Consider the following 12,992-nt stretch of genomic DNA (forward strand, 5'->3'; position numbering starts at 1 on the left):
AAACTTACTCTTAAATGCAGGGTACATCGGGGCAACATTGCTCATTATTAAGGCATCGTACTGCTGTTGCACTGTTATATTCAGATCTGTAAAAACATAAAAATAAGCAATCACTTTGCTTCTAATGTTTCATATCTAATGTTGAACATTACAGCTGTCATGAAATGGTGGCTTGGAGGTGAGGATTGATAGCGGTTCACCCAGGTTGTTGTGAGAAATGACAATTTTAATGATAAGCTCGAAGGAGAACAGAAAATCCTGGCAGCACAAGTGAATGATGAGGCTAGGAACTCAAACACACTGGTAGCACTGGGAAGTCACATGACTAAAGGATACAATAACAACTAGGATCGACAGGGAAACACAGACACAGGTGAGTATAAATACACAGATGAATAATCAGAGTAACAAGGGACAGCTGGAGACAATTAAGGAAAAGACACTAAGATGGGGAATTAAATTAACAAAACAAAAAAAAGCACAGAAACGTAAATCCTCACAACAGCTCTTTATCCTAATTGGTTAATTTTTCTATAATTATTCATTCACCATGATGGGAATTTTAAATTTTCCAAATTGTGTGCCAGACCAGTGCAGCTAATTGAGGGCTGAAGGTTTAAGATGTCAACTCCTACTGGGTTGAAAATGCTCAAAAACCACTAATTAAGCTATTTCATCCTTAAGGTATTCTAAGCAGGCACTAATGACTACTAGGTATTTGGCCCTGTGAGAGTTGTGGAAGTAAAATATATAATGGTTTTTGACAGTGGTTTTCATAGTGTGGCTTATATGTAATGAAGCACAGCTTTTTTTCTAATAGTTTTTTATACATACTAGGTGGGTACAGGAAGGCATGAGTCACATGGATAGCAGCTTCAAACTGATCACATCTGGGGCTCTGGTGTTCTGGCAATCTCACATCAGCCCTCAAACAGTTGGATATTACTGGTGGTAATGGGTCCAAGTTGGTCTAAAGAAAGGGAAAAGTTATACTTTAGTCATTTAAACAAATCAAACCCAAAAACAAGTTCAAATCAATAGTTTACCCTTGAATTAATGCTTTTAATAATAGTCAAATTTTGGACTTGAGAATAAGGGAATTATTTATCCATCCGCTAGTGAGGAGAAGGATATGAGGATGGGTAATTTTTGGGAAAATGCTAATATGGGAGATGGACGCACACTGAGACAGAGGGGTAAAATATGGTAGTTTCCCGGCCAAAACAGGAGACTTTACAGGTATGCTTACACGATTCCTAAGAAAATAAACATAAAATGGTGATTAAAAAACATCAAATGACTGTAAATCTTTTAGTGGTAAAATAATAAAGTGGGTAAAATTTCTTGTTCCTAGGTGGTCTGAAGTCTGGGCTCAAGTGGTCTGAACTCAAGAACTTTTTAAACGTGTGAGGTTTCAAAGCCTTGAGACTTACAGAATTTCCTCTCCTCCCCATGGTCAGTTTGAGGGAGGGTGGTAGTTGCACAGCTTTTTCTTCAATAATTTATTCAGCTCAGCAATATATATAAGCTTGTTTTTACTCCTATATATGAATCACATAAGAATGAAATGATCACATCTATGTCAAGTCAGCAGAAATGTCCTGAAACAGTGTTTTGATAAAAGCTGCTTAATAAATAAGATTGTTTTTTAAAGCAGGTTAGGCATCCAGATGAGATTTAGTTTAAATTAAGCATGCAGTGGGTTTGAACCTTTAAAACTGCAGCATTTATTAAATTGTGTCTTTTCTGCCACTTTCCATGCTCACCAAAACACTCACAGGTTGGTCGATGGTGAATGAGCTCCAGAGAGGCATGAGGACTTCATGGCTGTAGCCGCTGATGAATCCTTCTTGGTGGAGGATGCAATAACTGCTGTCAGGCTGCAGCATTTGGGGACGACCAAACATCATGTGCTTCCTTTCTGAAGCAGATTCTAAAAGAGGGCATATGCAAGTCTTATGATTATTTGCCTGGTAAACCAAATGTTTAGACAGAAATGCTGTTGATTGCTTAATGACTCATCAGCTAATTTAATCTGGCAGCATTTTGTGCAAGTTGGAAAATTCCTAGTTCCTAGATATGCAATTTTAAGTGAATGTAATAATAATAACAATAATAATAATAATAATAATAAATGGAGTACTTATTTATTAGATACATACTAAGTGCTTAATTTTAATATTTACAGAATTGATTGAACAAAGACTTGTCAAAGCCACTTACTTTCCTCTAAAGTCAAGTTCAAACGGCTGTTAAGTTCATGCTCAGTCTACAAATGGAAACAGAATGAAGTTAGTTAAGTTTTAAACATCTCTGTTACAGCACAATGTAAATGATTTGACAACTATTACGGAAAGAAATGCAATGTTTTCACAACACAAAGAACACAAGCTGAAGATGTTCAGAGATAAGACAGCTGTATGTTTGCAGGACAGTTATACATATTCTCATTTTATTGTGCTAAATTTGACAAATAAAGTAAATACTGCTTACAGAGTGAATTGCATAATGTAAAATGGAAGCACTGAGGGGTCCTGGAGAGGAGGGTCCGTCGGATAGTCGAACCTCGGATTCAGGAAGAGCAGTGTGGTTTTCGTCCTGGTCGTGGAACGCTGGACCAGCTCTACACCCTCGGCAGGGTCCTGGAGGGTGCATGGGAGTTCGCCCAACCAGTCTACATGTGTTTTGTGGACTTGGAGAAGGCGTTCGACCGTGTCCCTCGGGGAGCCCTGTGGGGGGTTCTCCGGGAGTATGGGGTACCGGGCCCTTTGATACGGGCTGTCAGGTCCCTGTATGACCGGTGTCAGAGTCTGGTCCGCATTGCCGGCAGTAAGTCGGGCTCGTTTCCAGTGAGAGTTGGACTCCGCCAGGGCTGCCCTTTGTCACCGATTCTGTTCATCACTTTCATGGACAGAATTTCTAGGCGCAGCCAAGGTGTTGAGGGGATCCGATTTGGTGGCCTTAGGATCTCATCTCTGCTTTTCGCAGACGATGTGGTCCTTTTGGCTTCATCAGATCGTGATCTGCAGCTCTCGCTGGAGCGGTTCGCAGCCGAGTGTGAAGCGGCCGGGATGGGGATCAGTGCCTCCAAATCCGAGGCCATGGTCTTGAGCCGGAAAAGGGTAGAGTGCCTTCTCCGGGTCAGGGGGGGTGTCCTGCCCCAAGTGGAGGAGTTTAAGTATCTCGGGATCTTGTTCACGAATGGGGGAAGAAGGGAGCGGGAGATCGACAGGCGGATTGGCGCAGCGTCTGCTGTCAAGCGGGCGCTGTACCGGTCCGTCGTGGTGAAGAGAGAGCTGAGCCAAAAAGCGAAGCTCTCGATTTACCGGTCGATCTACGTTCCCACCCTCATCTATGGTCATGAGCTTTGGGTCATGACCGAAAGAACGAGATCGCGGATACAAGCGGCCGAAATGGGTTTTCTCCGTAGGGTGGCTGGGCTCTCCCTTAGAGATAGGGTGAGAAGCTCAGTCATCCGGGAGGGACTCAGAGTAGAGCCGCTGCTCCTTCACATCGAGAGGAGCCAGTTGAGGTGGCTCGGGCATCTGGTCAGGATGCCTCCTGGACGCCTCCCTGGTGAGGTGTTCCGGGCACGTCCCACCGGGAGGAGGCCCCGGGGAAGACCCAGGACACGCTGGAGGGACTATGTCTCTCGGCTGGCCTGGGAACGCCTCGGGATTCCCCCGGAGGAGCTAGAAGAAGTGGCTGGGGAGAGGGAAGTCTGGGCCTCCCTTCTGAAGCTGCTACCCCCGCGACCCGACCTCGGATAAGCGGAAGAAGATGGATGGATGGATGGATGGAAGCACTGAGGTTTTGATGAGCCAGCTGTTTTGGCAATGATGAAAGACAGAAGGTATTCCAAAATGAGTTTCCTTCTTTTCAGTTTTATCCAGTTGTGAACCATATGATTTCCAGCTGTTCTCTATAAAAGCACCGTTTCTGAGCCAAGATTCATTCAGATATGACTAACTGTCCACAAACAAAGTAGCTACTGTAATACTGAGGGTTTATTCAGTTCCACTGCCAGCTGTTTCCAGAAAAAAGAGTTTGTTATCTTAAAAGTATCACATTCATTTTAGGTGCTGGAAGTTGTAGGTGTATTTTCAGTCATTTGAATAAAAAGGAGAAAAAAATGTTAAACTCAAATGGTTGGAAATTACATGTAATGTGCATAAATTTCAATGGAATTGGTGAGACTGCCTTGGGTAATTGGGTTTCATTATGATATTTTAAATACTCCAGAGCTTCCATGCAACCATTATCAAAAGACTCCCACAAAACCTGGATTTAGTTCCATCCAAACTTGGCAGAGCTTTCTCAAAATAGTTTCTACTTTATTTTACTATATACTGGGTTTTTGTCAGGTTTGAGAGATGAAGAAAGATGTGGAAGAAATTCATAACATTTTAAGGTGTGTTTGGAAACTTGCAGAGGCAAACATTATGACATCTTGACCCACAGTCTGGAACATGTAGACTTTCTTTTTCTGGTCAAGGCTCACACTCCTATGTTTGTTTTGTCCTGTTACCATAGTCATGTGCTTCATGACTCAGGTAAACGTCTGAAAAGGCTGATTGTATAGTTTCCCATGCATCAGGAAAACTGATGTAATGAAAAATGATGTAATGATTCATCATTGATGAATAAGTTTGTATTTACTGTACTTCATTGTCTATTTTCAGACGATTTTCTACTTCTGAGAGATTTGCAAAGCTTGAGATATTGTTTTCTAACCTACTCCTGCTTTCAACTTGTGTGTTCTTTTCCTTTATGATAGAATATGTTCAGATGTTTCCTTCACAAAGCATTTGATACAAATGATTGTTTTGTGTAATTAGTGTCATTTTTGTATAATTAGTGCCCACTAATTTGTGGACTTCTATGTTGACTGTACTGGATTTTACTTGGGGGTAAGAATCACCACACTGTAAAAATAAGTTTTTTGTCTCTTTTCTGGTATGAATATCTTCATACACTTGAAACAAGACAAGACTAATTTACAAGTTACTTTTTAGTAGGATATAGTTATAAGATCTTGTTTTAAGTAAATATCTCCTCGATATTGATGAAAAAGTTTGAGTTCCACTGGCAGATTATTTCACTTATATGGTGGGAAAATGTTTTTACTAAATTTGAAAGAATCTGCCAGTGGAACTATTGCTTTTTAAAATCAATATTAAGAAACTATTGACTTATAACAAGCTCCTACAGTTTTCTGAAAAGTTACTTGAAAGTTAGTTTTGTCTTATTTCAAACGCATAAGACATTTGCATTCGAAACTAGACAAAAATACTTGGTGAGATTTTATGTGTTTGAAGTGAAGGGACTGGAAGTGGATATTTTCTATTAAGTTGTTTTTAATGTGTGTGATTTCTATATTTTTTTATTTATGGTCTTCGTTATTGGACATCCATATTACATGGTTTTTACTTTTTAAAAACGTTTGCACATGAACAATTACCTGAGATGTGGATGTGCCCTGGCCGATCAGATATGAAACAGATCAGCAAAGCTAAAACATTCAGGACATAAACTCCTGGTCGCACGGACGGAGGCAGAAGACAGAAACCGGGACAAAACAAGACGGGCCTGACGCGTGGAGATACCCGCCCACCCCCGAAGCTTGAAACTACAACTCCTGGAAAACAATGCGCGTTTACGACAGCAGGGCTCACTTGACGCTTCCACCGTGCCTCTCTCCACTGTCGTATGCAGGGTGCAGAATTTCCGTGGAGGGTCACATGGAATGCACAGCTGTTGAAGTTCATTCATTTAACGCAAAATCCATAACACCGCTTTTAGTGAGTGTGTTTGTTCTCCACAGGGAGAGGGAGACCTCTGCGTAGCTGTGGATTGCAGCGGGGTTGCTGTGCCGCAAAACCATGTGAAGGAACGACAAGTTCCGCTTCTCCAAAATAAGTAGTTCATAACATTGTTCATTTAAAAAGAACAATGTACACTGGGAACTTTACCTAAATGTGCATCACATTTTCTCCATTTACTTCATGAGAGTGAGACCTGTCGCCAGTCTCTCTTCCCTGGGTGCAGAATGCGGGGTGCATTCTGGTCAAAAGAACTTCCTGGTGTGACGATTACAGAGACCAGCTTAAAGACCTCAGAAATGAAACACACTTTTTAAATTTATTTATTTGTTTAAAAGCAACGACACCGTGGGTTGATTTAGATTCTATACAGATTCAAAAATAAAAGAAATCTTTACTATTTTTCCAAATAGTGTTTTTGGCATCTGTCTTACAGTTTGGATTATTTTAGTCTTTGAAAAAAAAAAACAAATCAGTAAATAAAATTAAAACCAAACTGCCACTCATTGTAGCAACGATTTGTGAGACTACATATTTAACCATGCGGGTCGCATCAGACAAGTAAGAGCACAGAAACAGAAGCAAGCCATTTTTAAGATTAAAATGATTCTACAATTTCTTTAATCTGCTAATTGTTGTTTGCATTTTGATTTGGCGTAAAGTGAATTTACTTTTGAACAGTTAAATATTGCTTTGTTTTTAGTTTTTCAAAAATGAAGAGAAATCTGTTCTTTCCTCTCACCCTAGACTAACAGTGGGTAATTTTTATAACATGAAACCATGAAATGATACTCACCATGTCTGGGCATTTGCATCCCAGGGCATCTTCAGGAGTTAGACTGATGAATGGGCACTGAGTTGGCTCACTTTGTTCCGCAGGGTGAGTTGGGTTGTAAAATGTCTTCCTAAGAACATGATTCATGCTGCCATGTGTCCCGTTGTTGTCATATGGAGAGATCTCTAGCACGTCTGGGAATGTGGAAAAAAATTCTTTAGTGTTTCTTAGCTTTTCAAGACAATAATTTTTACAATAACTGTTTAAATTTTAGATTTAGAGTTAACATTTGGGTTTAATTTTATTGATCACATTTTTTCTTTCAGACATAAAACACTCACCACACATTAAGTTGTAGAGCTCAATGTTAGCAAAGGGTTCAATCGTGGTGTTTTGCTGAAACTTTGGTCCGTAGCTGAGAAACATTGCCTGTAAAAAAAGAAAAAAGTCAGTTCTTTTGTATTTGCTATGAATTGTAAGTCAGTTGGGCAGATTTCCAAAATGGAGGATAACTCTTTACTTACATGCATGCTCTCAACATCGTTGTCATAGCCATGATTCCCACCTGAGCAGAATGAAAGTGATCCTGAAAATCTGTGGGGGAAAAAAAATATTTTTCTACATTTCTGCTTCCAGTCATGCATTAGGTAGAAAAATCAACAGCTATGTGAAGCAGTGACTAAATCTCAATAGTATTGCAAGAATCAAGCTATGGTAATAACCACAAAATAACAAGACCAAATAGCTGCTTGTTTAATCATTGCCTTCCAGTCTTTCTTTGATTATCAGGAGAAATTGTGCTCTTTTTCAAGGGATGAATAATTTCCTGAATGAATAATACTATGATAAAAATATGTTAAAATGGTTCCACAGTTATGAAAACTAAAGGCTCTCTTGACATGAGAACTGTTATAAATGTCTTCTTTTATGTCTGCTCTTCACCAAAGAGCATTATTTGTCTGCTCTTTGGTGAATCTGTCTGATTTTGATGGCTTTGTACACAGAGATGGCCCTTCTTTAACTTTCTCTATCCATTTATACATGTAAATACAATATAATGTATAGGAGTCATATTTTTGAAAAATAAATAATGATAATAACAATATAATAATTATTTAAGCATGCAAAAATGCTTAAATATCAGATTTAAAAATGTAATCTCAATAAAGTAAATTCTATTCTAATTGTGACGCTTTTATAATTTGCACATTATTTTGTTGTTCATTCTTTTAGGTCAGTTGATTTATTTTATTTAACAATCAAAGCCTCCTGCTGGTAGGTAAATAACAATTTCTTTAGATTTCAAACGAACTGAACATGAAAGAAAATCCCTTTTGATTATTTGTTGTTAACGAGGGTCAGAAACATCTTAAGTGATACGTAGTTGAAAATGTAAAAAGAAAAAAAAATAAACACATGACAGAAGGTTTTGACATAAGATGGATTTCTACACAAAAATGTAAGCCAAAATTGTTTATTACAGTCAGGATACACTAACTGCAAGTAATCAATGAATACCTCTCAAACTGCCATTTTGGCTCCACCAGGACAATGACATCTTCAATACGTCGACTGTTAGCGTAGTGGAGCCGCTTTGGTAGGTTGGACTTCAAGTACGGTGTGATCTTCTGGTCCGGCTTCTTGCACTTAGATTACCAAAAGCAAAAATACTGATTTTATAATAAATATCACTTTTTAAATAGATATTATCTGCTAATTTCTGAAAACGTAACTTTACGCTTTACGCATGGGAGGTAATTTTAAAAATGTTTGCATTTAAATGTAAACCTTAAAGTCCTAAACTAATCTGTCAGAAAAGTAATACTTTTCTCCACCCATGTAGTAATTATTCAGAGTATTGTTGATGTAAATACTTACACTCATATTAGCAACAAGTCCAGCAGAGTCCACTGTTAAGGAAGAAACATGTTAGTCATTTCAGAATTATTCATACGCTGAATAACAAACTTCCAATTACATTTAACTGCATTAGGAGCCAATCTGTACAATAAGTATCATAATATTTTACCACTAGTTGTAGTTTTTCATGCTGTAATTTTAATTTGTTGCACATTACCATTATTACCACAATAGAGGTTTTTTTTTTGTTTGTTTTTTTTTTTGCATGGAGCCAGGTTTGTGTGGATAACATTCTCCTTTAGTAAAAATTAAATAATTTTAAAACTGAACTATTTGCACATGCCATCTGTGTGTGATCTTAAAAATGATTTTAAAAAAAGAAACAAACTGAGATTCTAGGGAATTGTTTTAAAAATTGACTATGATAACCAGCTGTATAAATATCTTACAGTCAGAGACACGTGAAATCTGCAAATACTTTAGACCCCTTCCCAAAACATTTATAACTGCCTATTTTAATTGTTCAAACACTAAAATGCTTGATGCGCATAGTACCGCAGGTATTAATGTCAATGGTGCTCCTTATCTCCACTCTTTGGGGTGCAACCAATCAGCAGCAAGTAAAATGATGGTGCTTCTGGATTGGCTGCTCTGCAAACACCAGTCAATATTGTGTTAAGTTGCATTGTGTCCAGGTATTTCAGCTTGCCAAGAGAGATTTTCTTTAAAATTTGTTAGATATATTACATGAACAAATAATTTGGAGTCAAATTCCATGTAAAAATCTATGAATACGTGTGTTTCTGGGTCTAGTATATTTGTAATCAACATCCTTATTGACTATATATCCAGAGCTAGGTTATGACCTAAAACTCAACTTTACACTACTACTACTATTTAGTTTTCATGAGAATAATGTAATGTTAATTCTAAAGGCGTACTGTGGATTATGCTTAAAGTCTAATCTTGTGTTACTGTAATATCTTTTTCTTTTCTCTAGAATTCATTGCAATCAGTTTATGGTCCACAAGAAAACCTAAAATTAGTTGCAATGTGTACACTCAGAGGGAGTCTCGTTTCCATTTACAGCAGATATTTCTCTACCCTTGATGAAACATCACTGATGTGTGGGCTTTTATTGTCATGTCTAACTGTATGCTATCACTCTTCCTCTTGACATAAATGATAGGAGTGTTCCATGGAGAAGAATGAACCAAATCTGAATTTCGTGAGAAGAGCGCTCTGTAATACTGGAGCTATCAAGGTCGTTGACAGATTATATCATATCTGTTACATCCATGCTCTTGAATGGATTTCTTTGTTGCTCAGATGCATTGTGCAGCTGTTTAGAGGTTGAATATAATTCATCAAAGTCGAGATAATTTTGTGGTTTCCTCCCTCTGAAACCCAAACAGGCCCACACTTTTTCCACAAAGTGAGAGATAAACATCATTGTTCTTCCTGCACTGATACCTACTCAGTAATTGTGATGAGCAAGGCCTAAAGCATGTTCCAATGATCTCTATTACAGTAACACATCTACTTACACACAAAGTCTTCATTCCTGGCTCTGATGCGTCCAAATGGCCCCTCGTTCACAAAATAATTACTGATATCTCCCACCAGCTCCTTCATCACCTCCTTTCTGTCACAGCTGATCTCCTCCATACCTGCAAAGCATTGGACTCTTGCAATAAAGTGCATCACAGAACTACTGATATGTGCTAAAAACTAGAACACATTGCATCTAAAAAATAAGTGTAACTTAAAGGTTAATTTATTTTAAAAACCTAAGAGTCAAAAGGTGAAACACAATCACCTGGATTCATTACACACATTGATATATTTTAACTGCCTATTTCTATAAATTTTAATAACTCAAACGCCAGTTCTCAGAATATTACAACATTACAGAAGGCCAAATAAAAAAAAATATTAATACAGACATGACAAGTTATACTACATAATCAATTGAAATACTGTTGATTTGACTGTTGCTCAACACTCTCTCATTGTCACCCTCTTAAAAAGGTGAACTCCAATACGACATTGCTAAAAAAAAAAAATTTAAAAAAAGCTGGCTCTTCACAAAGCATGGATCTAAGCATGTTAATCCAAAATTCAGCAAAATGTTGTCGGAAAAAAAATTCACAAGCAACAGGGATAAGTGGAGCCTCAAGATTTTGGGAAGCAGATTACGAGTTTTGCAGGGAGATTGCTCTGGAGTCAGACTTCCCACAGCCACCACAGAGACTTCCAGGACATGAACTACAACTGTTGCTTTCCTTGTCTTTATCTAGTGCTGATCTACAGATAACTTCAGACATCTCTTGCCTAGACTCTATGTCATATTAGTTTCTGCTTTTAATATTATTGTTGAAATAAAATAATATTTTAATGAATCTACTACTTTCTGTATGCACTTTTTTAACATAAAGGGTAATAAATTGCATTTAGTGTTAAAGGCTGAAGGAACATAAGATTGAGGTTTTCTGCTGTGTTTTTTTCCAGAACCCAACCTTTCAAACAAGAGCTTTTCACTGCTATATAGCACAGTAATCCAGTTAACAATGTCTTCTGAGTTGGATTGGCACAACTGCAGTACATTAAAGGGTGATGTATAATGACGAGCACTTATCCATTAGTAAGCTGAGAACTTGGAGACAGACTGTACTCCAGCCACATGAACACACAGGCAGGACGCCAAGCTGTCTGCATTTATCATCTTCAAGGTTTGTTTGTATCTCCTGAGCACTTAATATGAATACACAGGGTTTTATTTGGTAGGAAAACAGCTTTAGCAGTTTTCTTATTATGGTCATATTTATGTGTTTGTGCTTTGACAACTTGCAGAAACTGGAGGCAGAGCCTCAGATACACACGGAAAAGAGGAGAGTTTTAATCCAAAAACTGTCTGATTAAAATAAACAACTAAAGAAAGAAACAAATGAAATAGCTCTTGACTTGTCAGACATTTTGATGTTTTCAGACTTTTGGTTCCTTCACCGTGCAACTTGGAGGGGAGCAGAACCAAAGGAAAAAGAAAAAAAAAGCATCTTGACTGAATGAAGGTTGCATTCAAACAAAAGAAATGCGGTGGATTTATGTTTCCTTAGACGTTTGGCAGATTCGTGACTAGTTTTTAAGACTCAACTGTGATTTCTCTTTAGTGTTCCTCAGAGAGAAACAAATTACAACTACAGACAAAATATTTCTCTGGCTCAAAACACTGACTGGGTCCACAGGCACTAAAGAGTAATGTTCATCTGAAATAAAGTTCAATACATCTTTTTGTGCAGTATGTTCTGAGTTACCATGATCAGCAACAACAATGATGTTGAGACAGCGATGCAGGTCAATTTGCTTGAGGCCATTCATGAGCTGACCCATTATTTTATCCACTCCCTGGATTGCTGTGCTTATCTGCAATAGAACAATGAAAACATTTGGCAAATGGATTTTTTTTTCTGCAGAAAATGGCATAAAATAATTAAATAATGTTAAAGGGAAACAGTTGGTCTAATACCCAGACAGAATTTTTGTTGGCTCCAAAACTAAGTTTGGTTAAGTGATAATAATCCAGAGGAGATTCTGGAGTCATCTGTTGCTCACAAACATTCATAACTATCCATAAATATACTGATATTTGAAAATTTAAGCATGTTCACACACAATTGAGCAAAATACATTCAGCATTGTGTAAACTCAGGTGCAATGAATTTACATTTTTGGAAGTTAAAGTTTTGTTGTATTTTTATATTATCTAATCAACAGTGAATTCATAATTGTAAATCCAATTCTGGAAATTAAAAATGATTTAAGTTGCATATTGTGTAATCATTGCACTCAATCAAGAAGAATGTATACATTTTGTTTTAGGTATAACTGATCATTTGGTTGTCTTCGAACTTTAAGCAAGTTGGCATATTTTCAATATGGTCGATGTTAGATATTTGGGAAGGCAACCCAGAAGCTTATTGTTAGTCTGCTTTATCTATTTTAAAACTAGTTTGTTTTCAGATCACTGTCAATTTGTGTACTGGAGCAATCAAGAATCCACCAAAGTTCAATCCTACCTTGAACTGGAAACTGATGGGAAATGTGTCAATAACCATATCTCCACAGTGAGGAAAATTTAAATTAAACAAAGTGAGAAGGTGCAAACAAAAAAAGAAGTGAGTTCTCTAAAATTTATATGTTTGGGCTTGAGTAAAATTCAAAGCCAAACACATTGTCAGCCGGATTGGCAGAGATGCTGATAGAGAAAATAACTACCCCTCAACAGGTGGATGGGTAAAATATGAAAACAGTTACCTTAGACAGATGAAAAACAATCCCAAACAAATCATAACTGGTTTCCTACCGATTTTATGCTAAACACCCTTGTGAACATTGTTAGACCTGGTTTATATGCCTCATCCATGCTGTGAAACCAACCAGTTTATCTACATTTTTTTTTCAAAAACAGTAGTCAAATATGAAGCTACAATTATTCCTGAAGTTTGTTAATTTCTAAGAAAAACATGTGGTTGAGG

At 37.5% G+C, this 12,992-nt stretch overlaps 1 protein-coding gene across 3 annotated transcripts in view; it reads right to left on the reverse strand.

The window, feature by feature from the left end:
- LOC116730663 (venom phosphodiesterase 2) overlaps window positions 1-12,992 on the reverse strand; it is a 39,553-nt gene that overhangs the window by 12,214 nt on the left and 14,347 nt on the right. For 2 of the 3 annotated variants that reach the window (XM_032580024.1, XM_032580022.1), the window contains exons 11-21: window positions 11,772-11,880; window positions 10,005-10,127; window positions 8,476-8,507; window positions 8,116-8,243; window positions 7,122-7,191; window positions 6,939-7,026; window positions 6,619-6,791; window positions 2,224-2,269; window positions 1,767-1,933; window positions 835-970; window positions 9-86 (exon numbers count right to left, since the gene is read on the reverse strand). In XM_032580024.1, coding sequence (XP_032435915.1) covers window positions 9-86; window positions 835-970; window positions 1,767-1,933; window positions 2,224-2,269; window positions 6,619-6,791; window positions 6,939-7,026; window positions 7,122-7,191; window positions 8,116-8,243; window positions 8,476-8,507; window positions 10,005-10,127; window positions 11,772-11,880 — 1,150 coding nt within the window. The remainder of the gene's footprint in view (window positions 1-8; window positions 87-834; window positions 971-1,766; window positions 1,934-2,223; window positions 2,270-6,618; window positions 6,792-6,938; window positions 7,027-7,121; window positions 7,192-8,115; window positions 8,244-8,475; window positions 8,508-10,004; window positions 10,128-11,771; window positions 11,881-12,992) is intronic. The other variant, XM_032580023.1, reaches the window with a different exon arrangement.

Source organism: Xiphophorus hellerii, chromosome 13, assembly GCF_003331165.1.
Source record: "Xiphophorus hellerii strain 12219 chromosome 13, Xiphophorus_hellerii-4.1, whole genome shotgun sequence".
Lineage (NCBI taxonomy): Eukaryota > Metazoa > Chordata > Actinopteri > Cyprinodontiformes > Poeciliidae > Xiphophorus > Xiphophorus hellerii.